The sequence below is a fragment of the Aphelocoma coerulescens genome, chromosome 9 (assembly GCF_041296385.1).
Source record: "Aphelocoma coerulescens isolate FSJ_1873_10779 chromosome 9, UR_Acoe_1.0, whole genome shotgun sequence".
Classification (NCBI taxonomy): Eukaryota; Metazoa; Chordata; class Aves; order Passeriformes; family Corvidae; genus Aphelocoma; species Aphelocoma coerulescens.
The window spans coordinates 6,968,567-6,989,825 of NC_091023.1; the positions used below are offsets into that span (position 1 = coordinate 6,968,567).

At 37.1% G+C, this 21,259-nt stretch overlaps 1 protein-coding gene across 1 annotated transcript; it reads right to left on the minus strand.

Moving 5' to 3' along the window:
- Window positions 1–2,283: 2,283 nt before the first annotated feature.
- RBP2 (retinol binding protein 2) lies at window positions 2,284–10,225 on the minus strand. The gene is made up of 4 exons (XM_069024588.1): window positions 10,153–10,225; window positions 7,148–7,326; window positions 4,071–4,172; window positions 2,284–2,337 (listed from the first exon to the last, which is right to left on the minus strand). Exons 1-4 carry the CDS (start codon window positions 10,223–10,225, stop codon window positions 2,284–2,286), a joined length of 408 nt encoding a protein of 135 aa, XP_068880689.1.
- Between the last annotated feature and the right edge of the window lie 11,034 nt (window positions 10,226–21,259).

Genomic DNA, 21,259 nt, shown 5'->3' on the forward strand with positions numbered 1-21,259 from the left:
ATTTTGCAGACTTACTCCTGCCAAGAATCAACTAGGAGAAATGTCACTGATTAAAACATGCACATTTTGTTTCCTAGTGATTATGTTCTTCTGATAATATTTTGAAAGCTTAATGAACTGTGGTACTTCTTGTCCTTGTAACTAGAAGAGACTTAGAAATATGAATTAAATACATATCTACTGAAAAGTCCAGGTCAGGGCTGAATAAGACAAAATAAAGAGTTTACTAACTCCAAGTGCAGTTTCTTCTGCACAAACTAATATGAAAGCATTGCTCAGGCAAAGGACACAGGAAGTTTGATACCAAGTCAACTTTTATCAGGAGAAGCAAAGTCCAATTAATAAAAATATCCTTACATATGCACTTCTATGCCTGTCGTGATTTAACTCTGGCAACTAAGCACCGCACAGCCATTCCCTGAGAAAACTCCTGGGCTGAGCTAAAGACAGTTTAATGGGAAAAGAAAAAGTGGCATGCACAAGAAAAGAAGAACAAGGAGGTCATTCACCACTTCCCATGGGCAGGTGTTCAGCAGGGTCCATCACGTGTAACAGCTCCTTGGGAAGACCAAGCAATTACTGGGGAATGCTATCCCAAACACAACAGTTTTCCCTCTTCCTTCTTGCAGCTTTATATGCTAAGCATGATTTCTATGGTGTGGAATGTCCCTTTGGCCAGTTTGGGTCAGCTGTCCTGGTTCTGCTCCCTCCCAGCTTCTTGTGCACTCCTCACAGGCAGAACATGGAACCTGGAGTCCTTGACTGAGAGGAAGCACTAGTTAGCGACTACTCAACCATTATCAACATTATTCTCATACAAAATCCAAAACACAGTGCTGTACTAGCTACTAAAATGAAAATCAGCTCAACCGCAGCTGGAACCAGCATAATGTCTATGGTCATATAAGTATTGGTGATATATTAATCAGATTTTTGCAGCTGTAACCTAGTTGTCAGCTGGGAGACTCCTCTCCTATCCTGAGCTATTGACAGTGAGCAGGCTAAGGAGCAGGTGGAGATGAAGAGAAAGCATATGTTCTTCCATTTCTGCAAAAGTTTTTAAACATATTTTCTGTACTTCCCTACCACTGATCTGTTTAGCGGATTTACACTCCTCCCATACTAAACAGAAGGTGGGGGCCTATGGACATGAGGGAACTTACCAGTGCTAAAGCTGATGTGAAAGTTTTTATATCTGAAAGGCAAGGTTGTAGGAAAGACAGTGTATTTTATTAAAATAATTCATGTAGTTGGGAAAAAGCAGATGAGCTTTTGGGCATACAAGCTCTTCTGAGAAAGGTGTGCACACATTTTGTTGAATAATACAAGTTTCTATCTACTGAAGTAGTGTTCATCATCCATGGTTAAGTTAAACTTGCCTTTAGCAAAGAACATGAATTCTTTTGAAAAATCCTGAATAAAACTGAGAAGAGTTGCATGGAAAAGACTTTTCTTTTTACAGTCTCTGAAAGGTGGCACAAGGTGAAGATTGCAGCATGCTGGGTACTCTTTATGCACAGAGTACATGCAGACTGTGTATACTCTGCAGTTTTCCTCTTACAGTCCTATGTGTGCCGTAGTTTTCACACCACGGAACAACTCTTCAATGTAGAGTTTGCTTCAAACAGCAGATTTATCCACTGGGATGATTATTAGGGTACCAGTTCTAACTGGAAGTTACAGCATTGTCATTGATCCATGTTAGGATCATACTGAGGAGCTGCAGCATTTCACAATGGCCATGAGATATTTATGGTGATAACCAGTAGCAGCTTTAGACCTGGGCCATTCAAGGGAACAATCCAGATATGAAAGGACATGTATTGTGCTCAGTGAGGCATTCTGTTGCCTGAAACTGTGGACTTAGTGATCCAGGACTAAATTAAATAGAAACTGTCCAATGATTATCCAGTATTACTCAGTCATCCAAAGACATAATGATAATACAGCACTATGGAGAGATAGACTGTGATTGAAATAATTGTGGCTGTTAATTTTCAGCCTTGTTGCTAACGGACATTCCTCTGGAAATGATTATAAAGATGTAGGGAAACATTATTTGAAAGACAATTTTATTTAACTCCAGATTGAAAGGCAAAGGAATTTATGAGGTTTGTAACTGTTTGATGTTATTTCTATAAAGTGTGCTTTTTCCATAAACAGGCACATAATGTATTCACATAGCAGTGTCAAAGGAATGAAAATCTGGCTTCATTCTTCTTTTTAGACAAAACATAATGGCATAACATTGTGATGAAGATCTGGGAGCCTTTCTGCTCAATTTTAGTTCTTCTTCTTAAATGTCTGATGGCACAACTGGTCTTCACATGTCAGTTCCTGCAGTATTAAAACAAATAGTAAGTATGTAGTGGTAGAAGTTTTATTTTGCATATGTATCAGATCCCACCAGAAATACTGAGCCACTACATAAAAAACTTATGAAAAATAGAACAGTAAGAATAGTGTATTATATGTAACCAAACAGCAGGTATGCACCTCATGTTGCAATAATTAGTTTTTGATACATGAATTGAACTCTAAGAAGAATAAACATGAAAAATGCATAAAAATTGTGCTTTAATTCAAGGCTTTTTCATGCTCTGTTGTTAAGACAATATACTGTAAGAGTTTATAATTCATGTTACCTCAAAATTCACGAGAAGCACTGAAACAAGGAAATTAAAAAAAAGAGGAATGCTTTAAAAAGATGATTTGCTTCAGAGGTGTACCCAACCATTTCTCAGGGGCCAGAACAATGCACCATTGCTGCCCAGTGCTGCAGCTGACCTCTTAAAGGCTGGCACAGCTGCACATTGCAATGCAGTCAGTTTGGTTGGTGTCACTAGCCAGCATTCCTGTGCCAAACAGGACTTTGAAGGGAGCTGAAGCTGGCTTTGTGACCAGCAATGGGCCAAACCTGGAGTACAGTTTCTGAAGACTGCTGTAAGGATCTTGGCTTCTTTGTTTCCACCAGTCTCAGCCTAAATCTTGGTACCAGCATGTAGAACCTTTTAGATCAGCTTTTGAATATGTGTTCAGATGGAGCTGGAGAAGTGCACTGGACAGGTGACTTTTAGTTGGGTGGCACATTGTGGGCTTTAATTCCTATCTTTGACCTTTCAGGCACAGAGATGTGAGCCACTGGGATTGCCCACACCAAGTATGTGTAAAGTAAACTTGTGAAGGAGCAGATGTCTTGGTGCAAAGCATGGGATAGAACAATGGGCCCTTCTCAGGAATCTCTCTCCATCCACCTCTTGTGCCATCCAATATTATCATACCCATTTCTTGATTGCTTTCCCAGGAAACTCTGGAATCATTATCATTATGTGTAATGTTCAAAAAATGAGTAGATGTGGCACTTTGTAATATGGTTTAATGGACATGGTGGTGTTCAGTCAAAGCTGGGACTTCATGATCTTGGAGGTCTTTTCCAACCTTCATGATTCTATGATTCTACTACTGTTATTTTGAAATCTTTCTGCACATCACTGATTGCTTGTTTCCTGCACAGGCTTTCTGGCCTCACTTGGACTCACCACATCTATCTTTGGGCTACAGTTTACTACTGTAGATGTTTAAATTCATTATTGAACTAGGAAAAAATAATTGCAGTATGGGTTGTTTGTGGGATCCTCTTGAGTATCCAGGGGTTTCTGATCTGTACTACAGCACAGTCTGCTAAAATTTCATATTGCTTCATTTAGAACAAATAATAACATTTTTCTTGCAATCTGATTGGGTTTTTTTCCTTCTCTTTTTCCCTACCAGTGATTATATAAGAATGAGATTATGTTAGAGGAGCAATGTAACAGGAAGGGTTAAGAGCTGGAGGGCAGTGGACTGGAGCAAAAAAAACCACTGCAGGGTTACAACTTAATTTGGAGCAGGTGGAAAGAAATTGAGCATTCCTGAGTTGAAGCAGAGGGGAAATTTCCTTAGAGTTCAGAGATCAGAACTGTCTAAAGACTTTTCTAACCAGAAAAAAAAACCAAATCCTTTGAAATGGAAAGCCTGAGCCTATGTTGCAGCCTAAGTGATGTGCTGTGTATCTGTAGAGCAGCCCTTACCAGATGCAGGATGTCTCCTTCAATCCAGTGCTTCCAGCCCCTGTTATTCTTTTCACCTTTCTGAACACAGACCAATTTGTCACCATCCCAAGTCACCAGGCTCTGCATGAATCAGATAATTAACTCAGTTACATTAATGGGAAGTTTATGAATGTATAAAAATAATTTCAAACAATGTGAATACACAATTACAGTTGCTTCCTATCATTCTCCATCTTCCTCATTAAAAAACCCCAAAAGCATTTAAACAAAACCCAAATGCATTCAAGATGACAGCAGTGTGATGATGGAAAGCTTTTGCAGTGCTTTGTTGTCATTTCCATGTGTTTCTTCACATACATGAGTATCAACTGTTCATACTAGCTAGTGAATTGTTGAGTGTGTTTGCAACTACTTGTGCAATATATGCAAATTGTATTATTTTTCTTGCTGTTTAAAGCCATTAATGGAAAAATTACAGGGTTTCATGGGTGAAGACTTGAGAGCTTATAATGGCAAGTGCAGGGCTAACACCTTTTCTAGCTCTGCGTAAAGTAATAAGAGGAAGAGTATGTTAATATCATCTCATACACTAAATTTATTTGTATATTTTCATGTACTTTCACAAAGAAATTTAAAGGGATGTGATCATAAGCTGGACAATGTGCTCTAGCTGACCCTGCTTGAGCAGAGAGGTTGGACTAGGTGTTCTCAGGATACCCCTTCCATCCTCAACCATTTCCTGATCTGGTGTGATTCAGAGTCTATCAGCAGCAGACGAGGTACTGGGTATGCTGATTCTTGTCCAGGAGCAGGATAAACCTCACTAAGGGAAAGTTCTCTTTACAGGCTAAATTATCTATCTATAGATGTGCCAGGGTACATTCAAAGCAACTTTGTTGGAATTGTTCTACATTTGAACCCTTGTCCTTTAGGGACGTACTTAGCCATGTATCAGACAAATCCTTATTAGAGACCAGTTACAGCCCATGAAAGCTCAGTTATTATAAAGCTCCAAGCGTATTGGGAGCTTAATTCATTTTTAGTTCAGCACTGGATGATTTATTTCTCTTATGAGGGAGCTTTCCATTAATAATGAGACAAAACTCATTCCATTTCAGTTAATTTCTTTCTTATTTACGGAATTTTCAACCTACATGCTCTTTAAATTATCCATACCCTCTTTACATTTAAATGCTGCCTACCAATTTTTTACCTTCATCTAACTTTAATGTGTTTGAGGCATTGTTTTGTTAATAAAGTGACTAGAAAATAATTTTAGAGCAATTCAGAGAATAATAGCATGACATGCTTCCTTTTTCCTTCTCCTCTCTAGAAACAAACAATATGATTTGTTTAGAAATTAATATTAGGCAAAATTAATTAAATTAGATAGGATTATAAATGCACAATTCCTTCCTTCTTTCCTTCCTTCCTTCTTTCCTTCCTTCCTTCCTTCCTTCCTTCCTTCCTTCCTTCCTTCCTTCCTTCCTTCCTTCCTTCCTTCCTTGAGTCTGCAAGTGAAAAGGTTTTTCAGAGAAAGCCAATGGCTTTGGAAGTGGTGATGAGCACTAGAGGAGCAGTAATTGATGGATTTAAGGAGTGATGAAACTAATGAGTCCTTAGATCCTTATTAATACCTTCAACTGATCTGAAGAGATGTGGGAGCAATGTTATAAAGCATAGACTTTGTCACAGGAATTTCTTCCACCCAGTGCCCACTGGAGGAGACAGACAGAAAATTTAGAGACAGGGATATTCAGGATAGGTGAAAGAAGTGGGTCTTACTCTTTGGTGGCTTGCAGTGCAGTGAATGAGAAATAATTTGGAAGAAATCATAGGAATGACACTGCACAAAGTTAGTTTGAGAATTAAAAGTTATCCATGGTGTACAAACAATGTCTGCTGTTAAATTTGTGCCACTTCAGTGAAGAAGCATGATGTGAGTTCAAATGCAAACATGTCCTTTATGCTGCCACTTTTCCTGTGGCAATTACTAAAACAAAAAAGTTGACAGTGAGTTTTGATCCCAGCTTCTCAGAGTTTGGCAACTGCAAGCTGAGTGGCAGAATACAGGCGTGGTAATTAGCAGAGTTGATAACAGGTAGATTTGGTGAATGATAAGCAAAGGAGGAAGGGGATGCTGGATTAGCACGACTCCAAAGGGGACAGTCAATGGAAATTTAAGATCTACTGGCCTTTCTACATCTGAAAGTGTTGCTTAAGCATTTTAGGGGTGAGAAGAAAGTAAAACAGAAGCAGTATTGATACAGAAACATGAAACTGAAGTCAGTAAGTGAATCAGTGCTTGTGTGTATTCTTTTCCTCCCTGACTTCTCTGAGAGAGTCTTTGAATCCCCCCAGGAACTGACTCTGCCATAGGAGGTAGGGCATGGGCTACAACATGGCCCTTAATCCAAGTGTTGTCCACATATCTCCCTGAAGGGTGTCTGAACAAATGGCTACAGATTCCTGGGGAAATTCTGAGCTCAGGTTACTCTATAATCCCAAAGATAGTGAAGCATCCACTGCTGGGCCTCCTTGCCCGCTGCCTCTGCACCTACCCTGCCACCTGAATCTCTCCAAGCTTTGGCTCACATTTTTTCTTGTCCCTTCCTAAAGCTCCCCTAACATTAAAAGCTAAGTGCAAGTTTATTTTTAACAATGTCCAACTGTTAAACTGCCCAACTGAGACTGATCAGTGTAAACCCAGCCATCCCAAAATGAAATTTTATGTTGACACAGTCCTAAATTTACAGGGATGAATCCACAGTTTCATTAAGGAGGATATATATGTAAAAATAGACTTTTGCTAATTTCTAGATGTATCATGGAAAAGCTGGAAAAATCCCCTACTAGAAAAACATAATTAATGATTGTCCTCACGTATCTCAGTAGCCATCCTGATTTGCATTTCTAATAAATGCTTATAGCAGGAAAGAAAACTGTCTCAGGATGCAAATTATTTCTGTTTTATAAAAATACTCTGATGGCTGTAAAATATTGGGGTGTTACTTAACGTGTTCAGCTGATTTTTGGAACTGCTGGCTCCTGGTACGGACTGTAGTATAAACAAATATCAGATACCAGATTTTTACCTTCACCACTCGGTTATCCAGTCCTTTGGTGTGTTCTTCAAACTCCACTCCCACAGTGTAATCCAGATCATAGTTTCTGAAAGTACTGAGTGTTTTTGTTTTAAAATTGTCTCCATTTTGAACAATCTCCTTTGTTTGTTTCAAGTGTTTTGCAATCTTACGAGTTGCAAAATCAATACCTGTCAAAAACCAGAAAATAAAGTGAAAATTCCAGTATTTGCTAACAAAAATAAAAACCCACAGCGTTTATATTTACACATTTTTAAAAAAAATGAGGTGAAACATAGTTCCACAAATGGTGCTATTTCCTACAACATTTTCTAGAGAAAAAGATAATTTCAAATAAAAATTACCTTGTGTTTGCAAGTACACTTTCAACTTGAGGATCTTCCACTGATAATAAATTTATTTATTAACAGGATATCTGTGGGAATTTTGTGAGCATTCAACATACAACCAATAGAGAATAGATGCTGGTGTGTTAAATCACCCGAATTTCCAGAGCTTTGAGAATGTGAAACAACAGGGGCTATTAAGACTGACAGTGCCCTTTTGGCCTCACTCATACATGAAGCTGTGGCAATGCAGGAGTGCTATTCTCATCTTAGGCTCGGCAGCCATTCCCTTTCCTAAGCATGCAGTGGAACTCATGGAGTCTTAGGCACATGAGGGTGCTGCTGTGTGTCCTGCAGGGTTACAGATGCTTTAGGCCACCCCTAAAGAAGGATGTCAGAATAATATATTCCTTATCAGAAATTTAGCATGTTAAAATGGGTATGTAATCAAGGGAGAATGAGTATGTAATCAAGAGGACTTGGGCATGTTACTTGTATGATGAACCTATAGTCTGTGAGAGTATACAAGAGGTTAATTAATTAACTTAAAAGAACGAAACTTATATTGATGAAAAAAGAAGAAATCAAATAAAACCCTGAAATCCATTATTGTTTGATAGCAGGCACACAAATAAATTGCAGTTTAAGAGGAGACACATTCAAAGTCAAAAGTCAAAAAAGTATCCATGTAAAGCATTTGACAGTTCCTTTTTAATATTCTGTCAACATTTTCTGCTGTACTGATCTCCTTAACATCCTCATTTTGTTCATGATTATAAAATTATAATGTAAACAACTGCTTGGGACTGAATGCATTGCAAGTTACCAAAGGGAGCATATACATGACCATGATCCCAGTTTGCCCAGCCAACCCCCCTAATGCCAGCAGCATTACCATCTGCAATAAATATTTCTGACCAGCTGGCAGGGAATCTTATTATGGTGCTGTATGCAAATGAAATAATCTCCCATGCTTCTGCAAGAGATTGAAAAATGGGTTTGGTTTGCTGGCCATCCTTTAGTGGTTTCATGTGTGTGTTAATCATTGTCAGCTCAGCAATGCCACTTGCTAATGGAGCCCTTTTTCTTTTGCTAGATTCATTATCCTACTTGTGAAGTACTAATCGAATTGACTAAGAGGATAGGCTTGAAAAAAATGTGACTTTTTAACATGGGGAATAATGATCTTGTTCAGTATTTATATTCAAGACTTCTTGGGTATATTTTATCTGCTGTGGTGGATTAAAGGTATCTCTGGGTCTGATTTATAGCCAGGCAACATAAAATTTAGTTCTCTCTCAGGGAAAAAAATGTCTAGACCTCTAAAGAAATGCTATTTCTGACTAATATATTAGTCTTGTAGCTCCTGGAGAAAAATCAGGGAGGTTTTATTAAAGCATGGTTTTCATAACTGCATTTTGAACAATATAAGCAATAAAAATGATATGCAGTTCTATTATAGTAGATTTAAATACTTTGTAACATGTTTATGATAAAATCAAAGTTTCTGACTTAAAGGGCAAAACTAATCTTTAATTAAAGTATAGAAATGTGTGTGCATTAATTAAAAGGACAGATGAATTTAAAAAAGCCCCTCAAAACCTCAGTGTCCTTTGAATATGAGCACATTAATACTTAAAATATCAACAAAATGTAAAATTGTGGGAAAAAGAGCAGAAGAATATCTTTTCACCCTTTCCCTGCAATTTCTTTCTGAGAATCACCTATAGCATATGCATCTTTGCAGTGTTTTTGGTGTTGAGTTTTTTTGCTTATTCATTGGCAGTTTTAAATTACTATCACTTATAGTGTATATATAATTTTAGGTTTATATATGCAAGTATGCACAAAAATCACTTCAATTAATGTGTATCTTTCTCCTGAAATTCAAAACACTGTCCTAATCATTCTCGTTGTCCTAATCATTCTCATTTTTAATGACTCTCTCTTTTTGTGCCTCACAGGTGTATATGCATATTATTTTCAGATGCCCCTGAAGTTACTGAGTTTTTTTTCCATAAATGCAGAAGCTAAAAACTATGAATAGTGAGACTTGCCTTTCTGTCTTACAATAGCTTTGAGAAAATTGCAACTGTTTTCAATTGTTGATGAAAAATGATGAGAGTTTATTTTAATGTATTTATGTATTCCTTCTATTTCAATCTAAACAGATCAATCAATTAGGATTAAGGTTCTTTGGTAAAACTGGTAGAAAATCAGTTAAAGCATCAAATTTTTCATCTCTGTAACATAATTAGTTCAAAGCACTGATTAAATCATGGCATTATTTTTACTTTAGTGATATAGAATATCTTATTCCTCTTTAACCAGATTGTGGCTACACTCTTACCATAAGTATATACCAGGAGTAAAAAAGAGCTTCTATATCTGAAAGTGTGTTATTTTGGTTCCTCCCCCCCTCCCCCCCATCTGCATCTGTTTTTTCAATTATCTAAATAAATAATAATATCTTTGGCTACAAGTCTTCATTTGCTTATACATTTAGATCATTGCAATTTTAATTACATTACAATTACTTGATTTGTAAGGCCATTGGCAGAAACCCTTATGCCACAATGTACATTACAGAAAAATCTCATTAATTTTTAGAAGGATTTTGCTTATAATTGAAACATTTTCTCTTTATATAGTCAACATTTTTCCATTTACCTAAAGCAACCATGTAGCCTTCAAAATTTTCATTGGTTTCCATTTCCCACGTCCCATTGTAATCGGCAGGCATGGTGGTGAGAGTTTAAACCACTTCAGCTTAAGGAGTGAGACTGGAAACAATCTCTGCTAAGAGAATGTTTTATAAACCTTTTCATATCTTTTTTTTCCACTAAGGTTTATTATTTTGTAGATAATACAGTTTAAGGGGCAGAGTGATAACCCTGGAAACTTTGCTTTCATTTACAAAGTTCAGTTGAACAGCTGGCAGACAAGGAACACTTTCAGAAATTGTAGTAATACAGGATATGATTTTACAGTGACCTTTGTAAAGAACTACTGGCTATTATGGGGTACCTTTGAAATATATTGAACACAGTGGCAAATTGTACAACCCAGTTAAATTTTCCAAGGTGAATTGTCTTTTTACCTCCTTTCTACATTCACTTTTCGCTGTGAAGTAGCAGCCTTACAGAGCTGACACATCCAGAACTCCCATTTAAAACTTACGGAAGTCTTGAATGTGAAACAAATGTAAGACAGGGCAGGAAAGGGAATATTCTTGTTAAAAAAATTTTGTTTTAGTTTGATTTTCAATATATCTGCTATGTACCAATAGCTGTACTTATACCAACTATACTTTTGAATTTTTGTTTTGGTTGAAGAGCAAGTTTAGCAAATGTAAAGTAAATCAAAATCAATCATAATTAGTATCAATCCTGCCCTAAAAATGATTTTTTAATTCCTCTGAAACATGTCAATTTGCATTGGAAAGCTATTTTATACATTGTTGTGGAAAAAACCATGGATTTCAGTTGCGCAAATAAGCACATTCAGAATGTGTCAGAATGGAGAATTTGAATGTGCAGTCAAACTTTATTGGAATTTAAAGTAAGTACTAAGAGAAAATTAATTGAAGGTTTTATGTTATGGGGCTTTAATCAGTTAAGATAACTTACGGCTGGCTCTACAGAAACAATAGAAGTGACCAAAAGTCAAAAATTTCTTGAACTCCTTGCCTTCCTCTCCTTTTTTTTTTTTTTTTTGTAATGGGAATATTATTAAAAAATTTGTTAGAAAAAGTGTTAAGATCTAGATCTTCAACTCAGAACTAAGTAAATGGAAGAGTTACTGATCTTATGATTTCTCATCTAAGCCTTTATTTTGTTAAAATTAATGCAAAATTCCACAAATGCTGAAAATTTGTACAGGGATTCAAAAAAACTCAAAACAAACCTAAAGAAAGCTGAGAGTTTCTGGGAGCTGAGTTCTTAAAATGCCTCAACTTAAGGAGCTAATTTAAGACAAGGAAAAGAAGTATCTTGATCTGTACTAGTAGGAGACATGAAGAGGGTTTTCAATCAGGCATCAGGCAAGGGCATGGGGAACTGCAGTGACTGAAAGTTGGAGTGAGGTGAATTCCTGTGGGAATGCCCCCAGGAAATTACCTGCATCCTTGGCTGGAGGGTGCAGTTTGTCTGTAGGGCAGTTTATCCAGGGCAGTTGGTGATCATATCTTTACATAGGACAAGAACGGCTTTCTAAAACGTGTGTCTCATTTCAAGCACAATTTATTGGGCTGATCACATCTACTACTACTGTGTTTGTTTCCACTCTAAGAAATTCTAGATGAAACCATGAATGATGTCACATTGAAAGGGAAAATTAAAATCCCTTTGTTCTGTAGTGATATTATGTAATACTTATGCAATAGCTTTGATTTTACATATGTTTGTGTACTTTCTTTCTTAGCCTCTGTGTTGCATCAACATTAATAATGCATTATTACTATTTATACATTTTATGTATATACTAAAAGGTCCTGTAAAAATAATACATCAGACTGAATGTCTACAATCACATCCTAGAATGAGAGTATGTCCTAGAAGCGCAAGGTGAGATATTTTCTATGCTCATTGATTTAAGTTCTGACGTAGTTTGCTTCCTATGTAAGTCATTTGGTAAGATGGGGAAGAGACTGAAGCTGTATTGTGTGACCATCAGCAATTAACGCCCATTAACAACTAATAAAGTAACAGAAGGCTCCATTGCTGTAGATATGCATAACTACGCTCATTCAGAGAGAATTAATTATGACATGAATACATCCTTTGCATAAAATATCATAACTAATTAACAGCATATACATATACTTGTACAGCTTTTCCTGACAAAGTTTTGGTTATGCTCATCCCTTATTATTTTTTACATTTTTTCCCCAATATATGTATTTTCTAAGCACGTGTTTATCCATCATACTAAATTAGCATTTTGAGCCTTTTCAGGTAAAAATACAGCTAGGAGGTTTACAGATACTACATTTAACCAATCAGAGAACTGGCTAAGTAGGGAATTAATGAAACATGAAATATTGACTTGACAGAGTTCTATGGTACTTCATGAGCTTTTAAGGAGTGCTGTGTTAAGGTCCACAAAGAGAATATTCAGTTTACAAATCAATATCCTGAGAGACAGTAAAACCTCTAACACAGTCAAATGCCTGGCAAAATCATGGGGTGCCGGGATACAGTACAGCTGCTGTTCACACTATTGTTTAAAAGCCCTGGGTGGAGAGTTCTGTGTCTCAGGTCTTTGCCTTGCCAGTTACACTGACCTGCTTCTCAACAAAATGTTAAAATTTTGACTTATTATCCACTTGACAACTTAGAAATTATTCTTTGTGCTCTGCATTTATTGTTTTTATACTGCATACACAGAGACAAACTTTCAAAATGGCAACACTATTTCCTTCCCATGGAAAAGGTATCTATTTAAAGAAATTAAGATAAGGTGCCCTCTCCTAATTGTCATGACTGTTTTGTTCTCAGCATCCTTTTCTTGCAAAACCACTTGCTAAAAATGAAACTCTGAGCTCATATCTTTTGTGTGAGGTTTCAACATAGGGCTAAGATTTATGGCTGAATATTGAGGCCTTGGAAATAAAGCAAAGTCATGAAAAATCAACTTAGTTCTGCTAAAAGCCTGAGTAACTTGTTCAGTCTTTATTTGTGTGTGAAGAAACAAAGATGGCATTGCTTGCCTCTTTCCTCTGAGTCAGTATTGATTAGTGGCAGTTTGAAAAGAAAAGATCTCATGGAAAACACTTTGACTGACAAGACTGAAAAGTGAGGCCCAAATGCTGTTTGTGTGGAATGAGTCAACAATCATGGATGTTACTTCCAACACTTGCCTCCAGTTCCTCCCATTGTGTCTGAGACCTGCCCAGAAGAGAATTTCTGTCTAGGTAGGTGAGCAAAGTTCAGCCTTTCTTGCTATTGGAAAGAGCTGGAAGTGCATTCCCCTTGGAAGGTTCTTCTGTAAAGCACTGTTAGAGCTCTACATGAAGCACAGAAGGACCAGTCAAATGGAATTTTTCTTGTAAACTTTTGGGCATGGTATTTTGAAGAGACGGTAACATACTTCCCACTCTGTCCTTGCCTCATTTAATTTTCCTTTTAAATGATCCAATATGCAGATATAACACAGGAGAAAAATGCCTTGTACTCCCCCGAGCAGCCCCTACACTCCTCATGCTTGACAGCTGGGACTTTTGCCTATAGTTATTTGGTTGTTGTTTAACATGTAGAAATATGGCAAACTGCGTAAGTCGTTCTTAGCAACTGAATTCCCCTGAAGGATTCAGACAGAAGCAGCATGGTCACAGACACCTATTATTATTTTTAACTTGTTAGCACATGTGCACTCACTAGGTTTATTTTTATTTTTTAGAAAATTAATCACTTGAAATGTATTCAGTGATGGCTGCTACTGCAAAAGCTGTCAGAGGTGCTATCTCACCAGGCTGGGGGCTCTGTTCTGCACAAACAACAGGAGTCACATTCTGAAAACTAAAAGTACTCTGGAAGGAGGCAATCGGCTGCTTGTCAGTGTGTGATGGCCTGCAGGTCTTGGGGATTCAGCTGCTGCCCAGAGATCTCACCAGGATGTGGCAGGAGCAGTAGGAAAGGCATGTACAGCAGGAGAGGGTGAAATCAAAAGGTGTTATTTGCAGAATGGGCTCAGCAAATACTATTTGATGGCCCACTTGGGGGTTGCCTTCCCCCAGTATTGACTGGCACTACTCTACTTTGGATATCCCTCGCTGATCCCAAGCTTTCTTGCTAGGTCAGTACAAGCAAGCCTACCTCAGTGCCTTGGAGTAGGAGGTTTGGCTTCTGACTCGGGCTTATTGCTTTGTTCAGGCCTGGGCCCTCCAGAGAAGGAATGGAAGGAATTTGGATGAGTTGTACATAGAGTTGTTGTCTAAACACTTATTATTTTATGTGAGTTCTTAGCTGATCTTCCAGAACAGACATCTGCAGGAACAAACTTTTTGTTGACACCTAAGACAAGGGGGAATTTCCTCATTCACATCTCAGAAGAGGAACTTGTCTGACACCTTGTTGACAAAACAGTAGGGACACGGGGTGCAGACACTGTGGGAGTACACAGAGCACATAGAGCTCACAGTTATGCCAGTTCAGCACGTTTTGTGTTTACCTTCAACTTGAGCAAAGATGCACAAAATACGTTTTTAATCATTCTTAGAAATAAAATAATTGGCTTTCAGACATTGAGTTTTCATCTTTTTTCAGTAATTTCCATCTCTCTTACTCCATCTGATTTTGCTGATGAAGTTGGATGCAGATGTTACACACAGTATTAACCAAAAACCTCCCTCCTCTCTTAACTAAGGACTTTAGCTTAGCTCTTAGAGACTTCATGATGTCACTTGTGATTGTGTTACTGAGTTTGAAAACATTAAAAATATAATCCAATGGATTCTATTGTCTTGAGTACTCATTTTTATTAAGGTGGTTTACATTATGAAATATTATGCTCTAGAGAACCATTGGCCAGTGGATAAAGCTGACCGACCTTGATTTTCAAAATAAATGGGGAATACTGAATTTATTCATTCATTAATTCTCCTGAGCACTTATTCAAAGCTCTGTATTCAGGCTTTGAGGAAGCAGATAAAAATCATCAGCCTTTGTGAAATCAGAAAAACTTAGGAGGCAAGATGGTTTGGCCAAGGTCATGAAAGAAGTCACTATGCAGAGCAAGTCAGTGAGCATATCCACTAAAGTGTGCTTCCTTCTGGGCTATCTTTAAAGTGGATGGAAAATCTGAACCCAGTTTAAGTGCTTTGTCATTGCCATTAAGGATGCTTAAATTTTCTCTTAAAAGATTTTTTCAGGACCTGAATTCCCTGCATGAACTATGCATTAATACCTGTGACTGTAATCTATAACTTAATTGTATTTATTCTGTGGCAGTTTTGTAATTGCAACTGCTGCTTCTTATCTTCATCAGATAAAGGTTGCATTACTTAGACATTGGACTGGAATACTGATGGATGGATTTTGAATTAAAAGAATCTATAGAAAGAAGTCTGGGGTTTTTTCTTTGATATTTCCATGACAAGCACAATTTAGCTAAGAAAATATGTATCTCCTTTGGCTTGTTCATGCCTGACCATAAAAGCTGAAATGCCATTTTAATGCAGGGTCTTATCCATTAGAAGAATATTTTAAAGAAACAAATTTGTCAGACAGAAATAGTAGTTTTTACCTCATCTGGAGAAAACTTTATGGAGATACTTTCAAATATCTTAGACCTCAAGTTTTCACATAACTCCTAAGTGACAGAATTCAATGATAGAAAGATTTTGTGACCAATTCTAGAATCCAGATGAAGAGAAAAAGTTGTATAAGCTGTTGCAATTAGTGCATAGTTTTGGATTCACTGCAGCCATTTAGAAAAAGGTTAGAACCATTCTTGTGATAACCTTAAGGACTTAAAGCCAGTGTCCCAGCAGGACTGTAAATTGGGTCCAGAGCTATTGATGAAAATCCACAATAATACTCAGCCAGTTTTCTTTCACTACGCTGCTATCAGTGCAGAGCAGTTCCAGAACTGTTAGGTACTCCTAGGAAAATTCCTAGATTGGTGAGTGTATCTATTTCCCAAATGCCTTCTTTTTGCCATAAATCAGTTTTACTGCTTCAGATAGAAAAAAACACCAGCTCAGAAAGCCAGCAGCAAAATCTTCAGGGTAACTGAATACCATCATCCTGTGCTGTTGCATCTCTCTTAGAACGTAAGCACAAGTCATTATTTCCTGTTGATTAAGGGATGCTCTGTGTAGTAAATCTCATAAATTCACTCCTCTCACAGTGCTGTATGGTTAATCCTTTTCTGTCTGTGTCTCCAGCTCCACAACAGCATCCTTTCTGTGGGAAAAGCTCTGGCTTCATTCTACCATATCCTGTTTGAGAAATGAATCAGTGTTTAACTCTCCAAGGCATCCTGGAACATTAGAAAATAATTTGTTGTAGTAAAGTGGCATTTAGATATCTGTCTGTCTTTTTGGTGAATTTCTCACTCTAAGTTGGCACTTATTTGATAGAAATAGAATTTAGGATGAAATTTTATAGTAATATTAAAAAAAAATCTAAGTTGAAAAATCCAAATAGTGTATGCTGTAGTTACATGAGTTGGTACACTCAGTGTTGTTAAAATGCAACACACTTGCCACTGCAAGCTGGCTCTTAAGGCAAGTGTATAATCAATCAATTTAAGAATCGTTGGGGATGGGCCAAGCAATATAATTCAGGACACATTGCTGAAGTTAAGATTTCTCCCAGACATATGACAGGATTGGTTCTTAATAGCAGTGATGCCATGTGGTTTCAGTTACTGGATGCACATGCATGGAAAGCAGGGGAAGGAGCATTTTTATCTGATTTATTGACATTGCCACTGGAAAACTGAATTGAAACAAGTAATTGATAAATACGGTAATTTCATTTTGCAGTAAAAAGTACCAAGTACATTTAATATAGAAGAAGATAAAAGATAAAATGAATTCTTAAATTGTGTATTTTAGATGAAAATTTATAGATTTAGATAGAGATATACCTATACCTATATCTATATCTATATATATAATATAAGAGAATGGCAGGCTGTGTTTCATAGAAGAGTAAAAGAAAAGAGAAAAAGAATTGAAAATTGAAAACCTGATACCTAAATATAATCTCAGATTATATTTAGAAAGGATTCCCCAGAAGTTCAGAGTAATGTTCATGATGATGTGTTTCTCTAGTTTATATGTGAAAAAAAAATTAATGCGTTTATAAGGAGAGTTACTTTCAACAGAGCATCAAAAATTACTTTTCCAAATTTACATTAAAAGCTTCCTAGAAACTGAAGAACTACACAAGTGAATTTTTTTATATACTCACTGGGTTTAATAAGGTAAGGAAAGAAGGAAAGAAGGAAAAGAGTTTGCCTAGAATATTTCTGAAAGGAACTTAAGGAAGCTGAATGGATAAGGCAGAACAGCCATGTTTACCTCTGTCTTGCTAAAACTATTTGTTACTTAGTGCAAAATGAAAGTATCCACTCTGGTCTCTAGAGATTTTTCCCACCTGCCCTATTTAGACTGTATTTGAAGTTACAGTTAGTGTAGTTTATTTGGCTTTATCGCGATTTTATGGAAATTTCCAGATGATCTGAGGTTTGACCAGAACAAAACCTGACATGGATACAAGTGTCTCCTTTTTATGAACATAGTCACAGGCTGCCAGGGGTGTGAACACAGCACAAGTGTAGTGTCAGCTTTGACTTCTGCGATAACAACCATAAAAAAGGAGTTTGAGCTAGGAAATATTTCTTCAGCACCATTAGACTCCTTATGAGGAGTCTCCCTTCATGACAGTGGGAAAACAGAGTCCTGTGATGAAATGAAATGTGTTACTTGTAAAAATATAGATAACTGGGCATTTTTTTCTAACTTGCCGAACATAAACCAAAGTTGTTGCAGTAAGCTATATATCTGTTAGAATGATGTTTATCATTGCCTTTGTTGCTAGTAAAAGACAACCCTGTCAGGGAAAAGAAGAGTCTTGGTTATCAGGGTATTGTGCTCCATTGCTTTCCCACTGAAAAATGAACCTTTTGGGGAGAGGACTGCTGCACGAATTAGCTCTGCTATCAGGAGATTGAAACCAGTGGGCATTTTAAGGTAGAAAAAATGTCTGTTAGAACAATATTCAGCATGAGGGGAAAAAATGATTCCTTTTCCTCCATGTGACTATTACAGCTACATCTTCAGGCAGCAGTCCTAAGGATTTAAACAGCACCACGTTGTAAGAGTGACAATGACAACGTACAACATGGTTGGAAGGGCTGGGAGCCCTATTAACAGACAGTTGTGAGATTGCCTCATGCCTGCCATTCATTGGAATATGCTTATGGCCTTCCAAGGCTGATTTGCTATCTCTGTCCAACAATATATCCTTCACTTGCAACTAAAGGTTCTATTACTGCATGGCAATCAGATGTACCTGAAGTTTCAAGGAAGACATATCATTATTATAACCTTTTGCATAGTGGCTATCAGACACACACTCACTAGACTGAGTCTCTAATTAGATGCTTTGAAAGTTTAGATTTATCAAAAGCAGCCCAAGACTGTTCCTTTTCTCCCCATTAATACATTTTCATTAGTGTCGGACCCAGCAGCTGCTGAATAATCTCCCTTTTATCTACTCAGCACATCAACATAACTTTTTTCTTTCTGTCAGTGATAGCATTGTGTTTTAATAGCTCCCATATCAAGGTAGAGATCTCAGCACCTTGCAGAATCCCATTCAAGGGCATTTGCAATGCAGACAGAAGATTGAATTTAGATATTTAAATATAACAAGGAAACATACTTGCATTAATCTTAACATGGAAGTTAATTAATTAATCTTAAACATGGAAATGCGTACTTTTGAAATCCTTGGCAAAATTACAGGTAGTTTTGCTGTCTTGTCAAAAGGTAAAAAAGAAATTAAAAGTGTTATTTCAGCAAGTACTTTCATTGTGAAAAGAACAAATTATAAGCAAATAAGCACCAAAGTGACCCATGGTACAGCTTTAAAAAACTGAATTTGCTAAAATTAAGGAGTACTTGCACTATAAAGAGAAGGAATATGAAAAAAGGAAAAATCTTCTTGTTCTGCCCAGCTGTTTCATCAACAATTTTTTTTGCCTGGTGGAATGTGCCTGTTGCACAACAAAACAAAATGCACTCCAAAAAAAGTTGTAGTGGGTCCAGGAAGAGCTTTACTTCACAAAGACATATCTCTTACAAAAAGTGCTCTTTTCTGTGCCTGCCTATTGCATTTATTTTTCTCTTGATTCATACAAACATTTTTTGGAGGAGGATTTACCAGGCCTGATAAGCAGTCTGCCATCCCGTGCCATCCTGTATTGAGGCACATGATCCAGTGTCTTGAGGTTTTATGCTTCAAGACGAACTGTAATGAACTGTTGGTCAGCTCTATAATTGAAAGCAGTACTTATTTTGCTATTGAGGATTTTGCTGTTGTGGTGCCTTTTTTTCCTTTTTGTTATGCAAGGGGGACTTAAAAGAAGAACAGTATTTTTTATCTGGGGATATGTCCTACATTTACCTTCACTAAGATTTGGGCATTCCCTTTTCAAATTTTTAGTGTCTAATGGGTACTGAAAACCAATCACTTCAGGGGAATATGTAACTGAGAAGGTACCTATATGTCCCTGAAGTTATATAAGCTGCAGTGGGAAGTACTGCATGACATTAATCAGATTATCAAAGCATTTTTGTGGCTGAAGAGGGAAAAAGGCTCTCCTAAAAAATTCCAAATTATGTTCAAGCAAATTAGGTACTTTTAACCTGTTAATTTAAACTCAAAGTTAAGCACTTGGTAAGGTTTTTGAGTGACCTTCAGCACTTTAAGTACCTACTTGTTTCTTTGGTTCCCAAAATAAATTTGAAAAGACAGTAAAAAATAGATGCTTCCAACTAGAAATGGAATTTTGTGTAATGTGATAATTCAAATGTCTACAAGGTGGACTTGATGTGAGAGAAAAATACATTATAAAAGGTTGAACATATGTTGAAAAAAAAAAATACTATCTGCAGTAATTCTGCATTTGTGTTTGGGAGTAATTTTCCACAAAAGATGACAAGGAAAGTTTCTAATGGAAGTTTGGGGCTTTTTAGTCCTTAAGGAGGTGGAACCAGACTGTTCACAGGTTATTTTGCTAGGGAACTTTGATGTTCTACTTCTTTTCTGTTTGGCTTGATAGGGAATGAATCATCTGTTTCTGCATCATTTTGGAGAGTGTGAAATCTCATGTGCAGTTCGTGTTTGTCTGGCTCCTGAGTCAGCCCCTGTGTCTCAGATTGGTTGAAGCCAATCTCAGGCAAAGATGGGATGATATGTTACTGCTGCAGTGTTGGAAAAGTCTGTTCTGTGCTTCTGGCTGGTTTTTTATGTATAATAGGTCTAAAACATTCAAGTAATTCTTTCAGAGTTAGAATCTATTACCAGTTCCAAAGAACTGAGGAACTGAGAGTGTATCTGTGTTTACAGCTGCAATAATGGAACACGTGTTGGAATAAAGGAGTAGTGATGACTGGCTTTCCAGCTGGTGCTACTTTAGACCACATGTTGCCCTTAAGAATTGTCCTGAGAAATTAAGTGTCTCTGATGATCATTGGCATCAGTGTTACAACAGAGAGATTGCATTACAGTGAACTACATTGTTCTACCCAAAGCTGAGTGTTTGTAGGAGCTGCTTGGTACTGTGTTTGAGTAAGTTCTTTCTGTGTTGCTGCAACACAGATAAAATGGCACTTTTCTCTCATTTTCCTCTACAAAAATAACCTTGGAAATGCCAGCATCAAGAATGGCAACATGTTTCTTGACAGGATGAGTGAAAGATCACACAGTCATTTCACAGAAGTACTACTGAATTGTGTTAACTTCCTCTGCATGCCCTTAGCATGCCCAGCTGGAGAGAAGTGTTGGAAATTGTAATGGTTATGGATGATACGCATCAGTGTCTTGGTAAGAAAATATAACTTGAAGCATGCTGATTTCAAATTAGGGAAGGGGAGCAAGGAACTATTGTGAGTCTTGTTGCACTTGATGGAATGTTAAATTTCAGTGAGCTCTCCCCATACACTGTGGTCATAAGCCTCACCAAATTATAATGGTGACTGCATTGCATTATGAGCATTTCCTTTTTGTAGTAAATCCACTGACTCACACTAGCGAAAAAA

Bases quoted from the DNA above. Each gene is read 5' to 3' on its own strand.
- RBP2 (XM_069024588.1), bottom strand. From the start codon at position 10,225: ATGCCTGCCGATTACAATGGGACGTGGGAAATGGAAACCAATGAAAAT. The intron at 7,327-10,152 runs GTAAATGGAAAA...GGTTTTTGACAG, and splicing joins AGGCTACATGGTTGCTTTAG to GTATTGATTTTGCAACTCGT. The intron at 2,338-4,070 runs GTAAGGGCTGCT...TTAATACTGCAG, and splicing joins AAGGAGACATCCTGCATCTG to GAACTGACATGTGAAGACCA.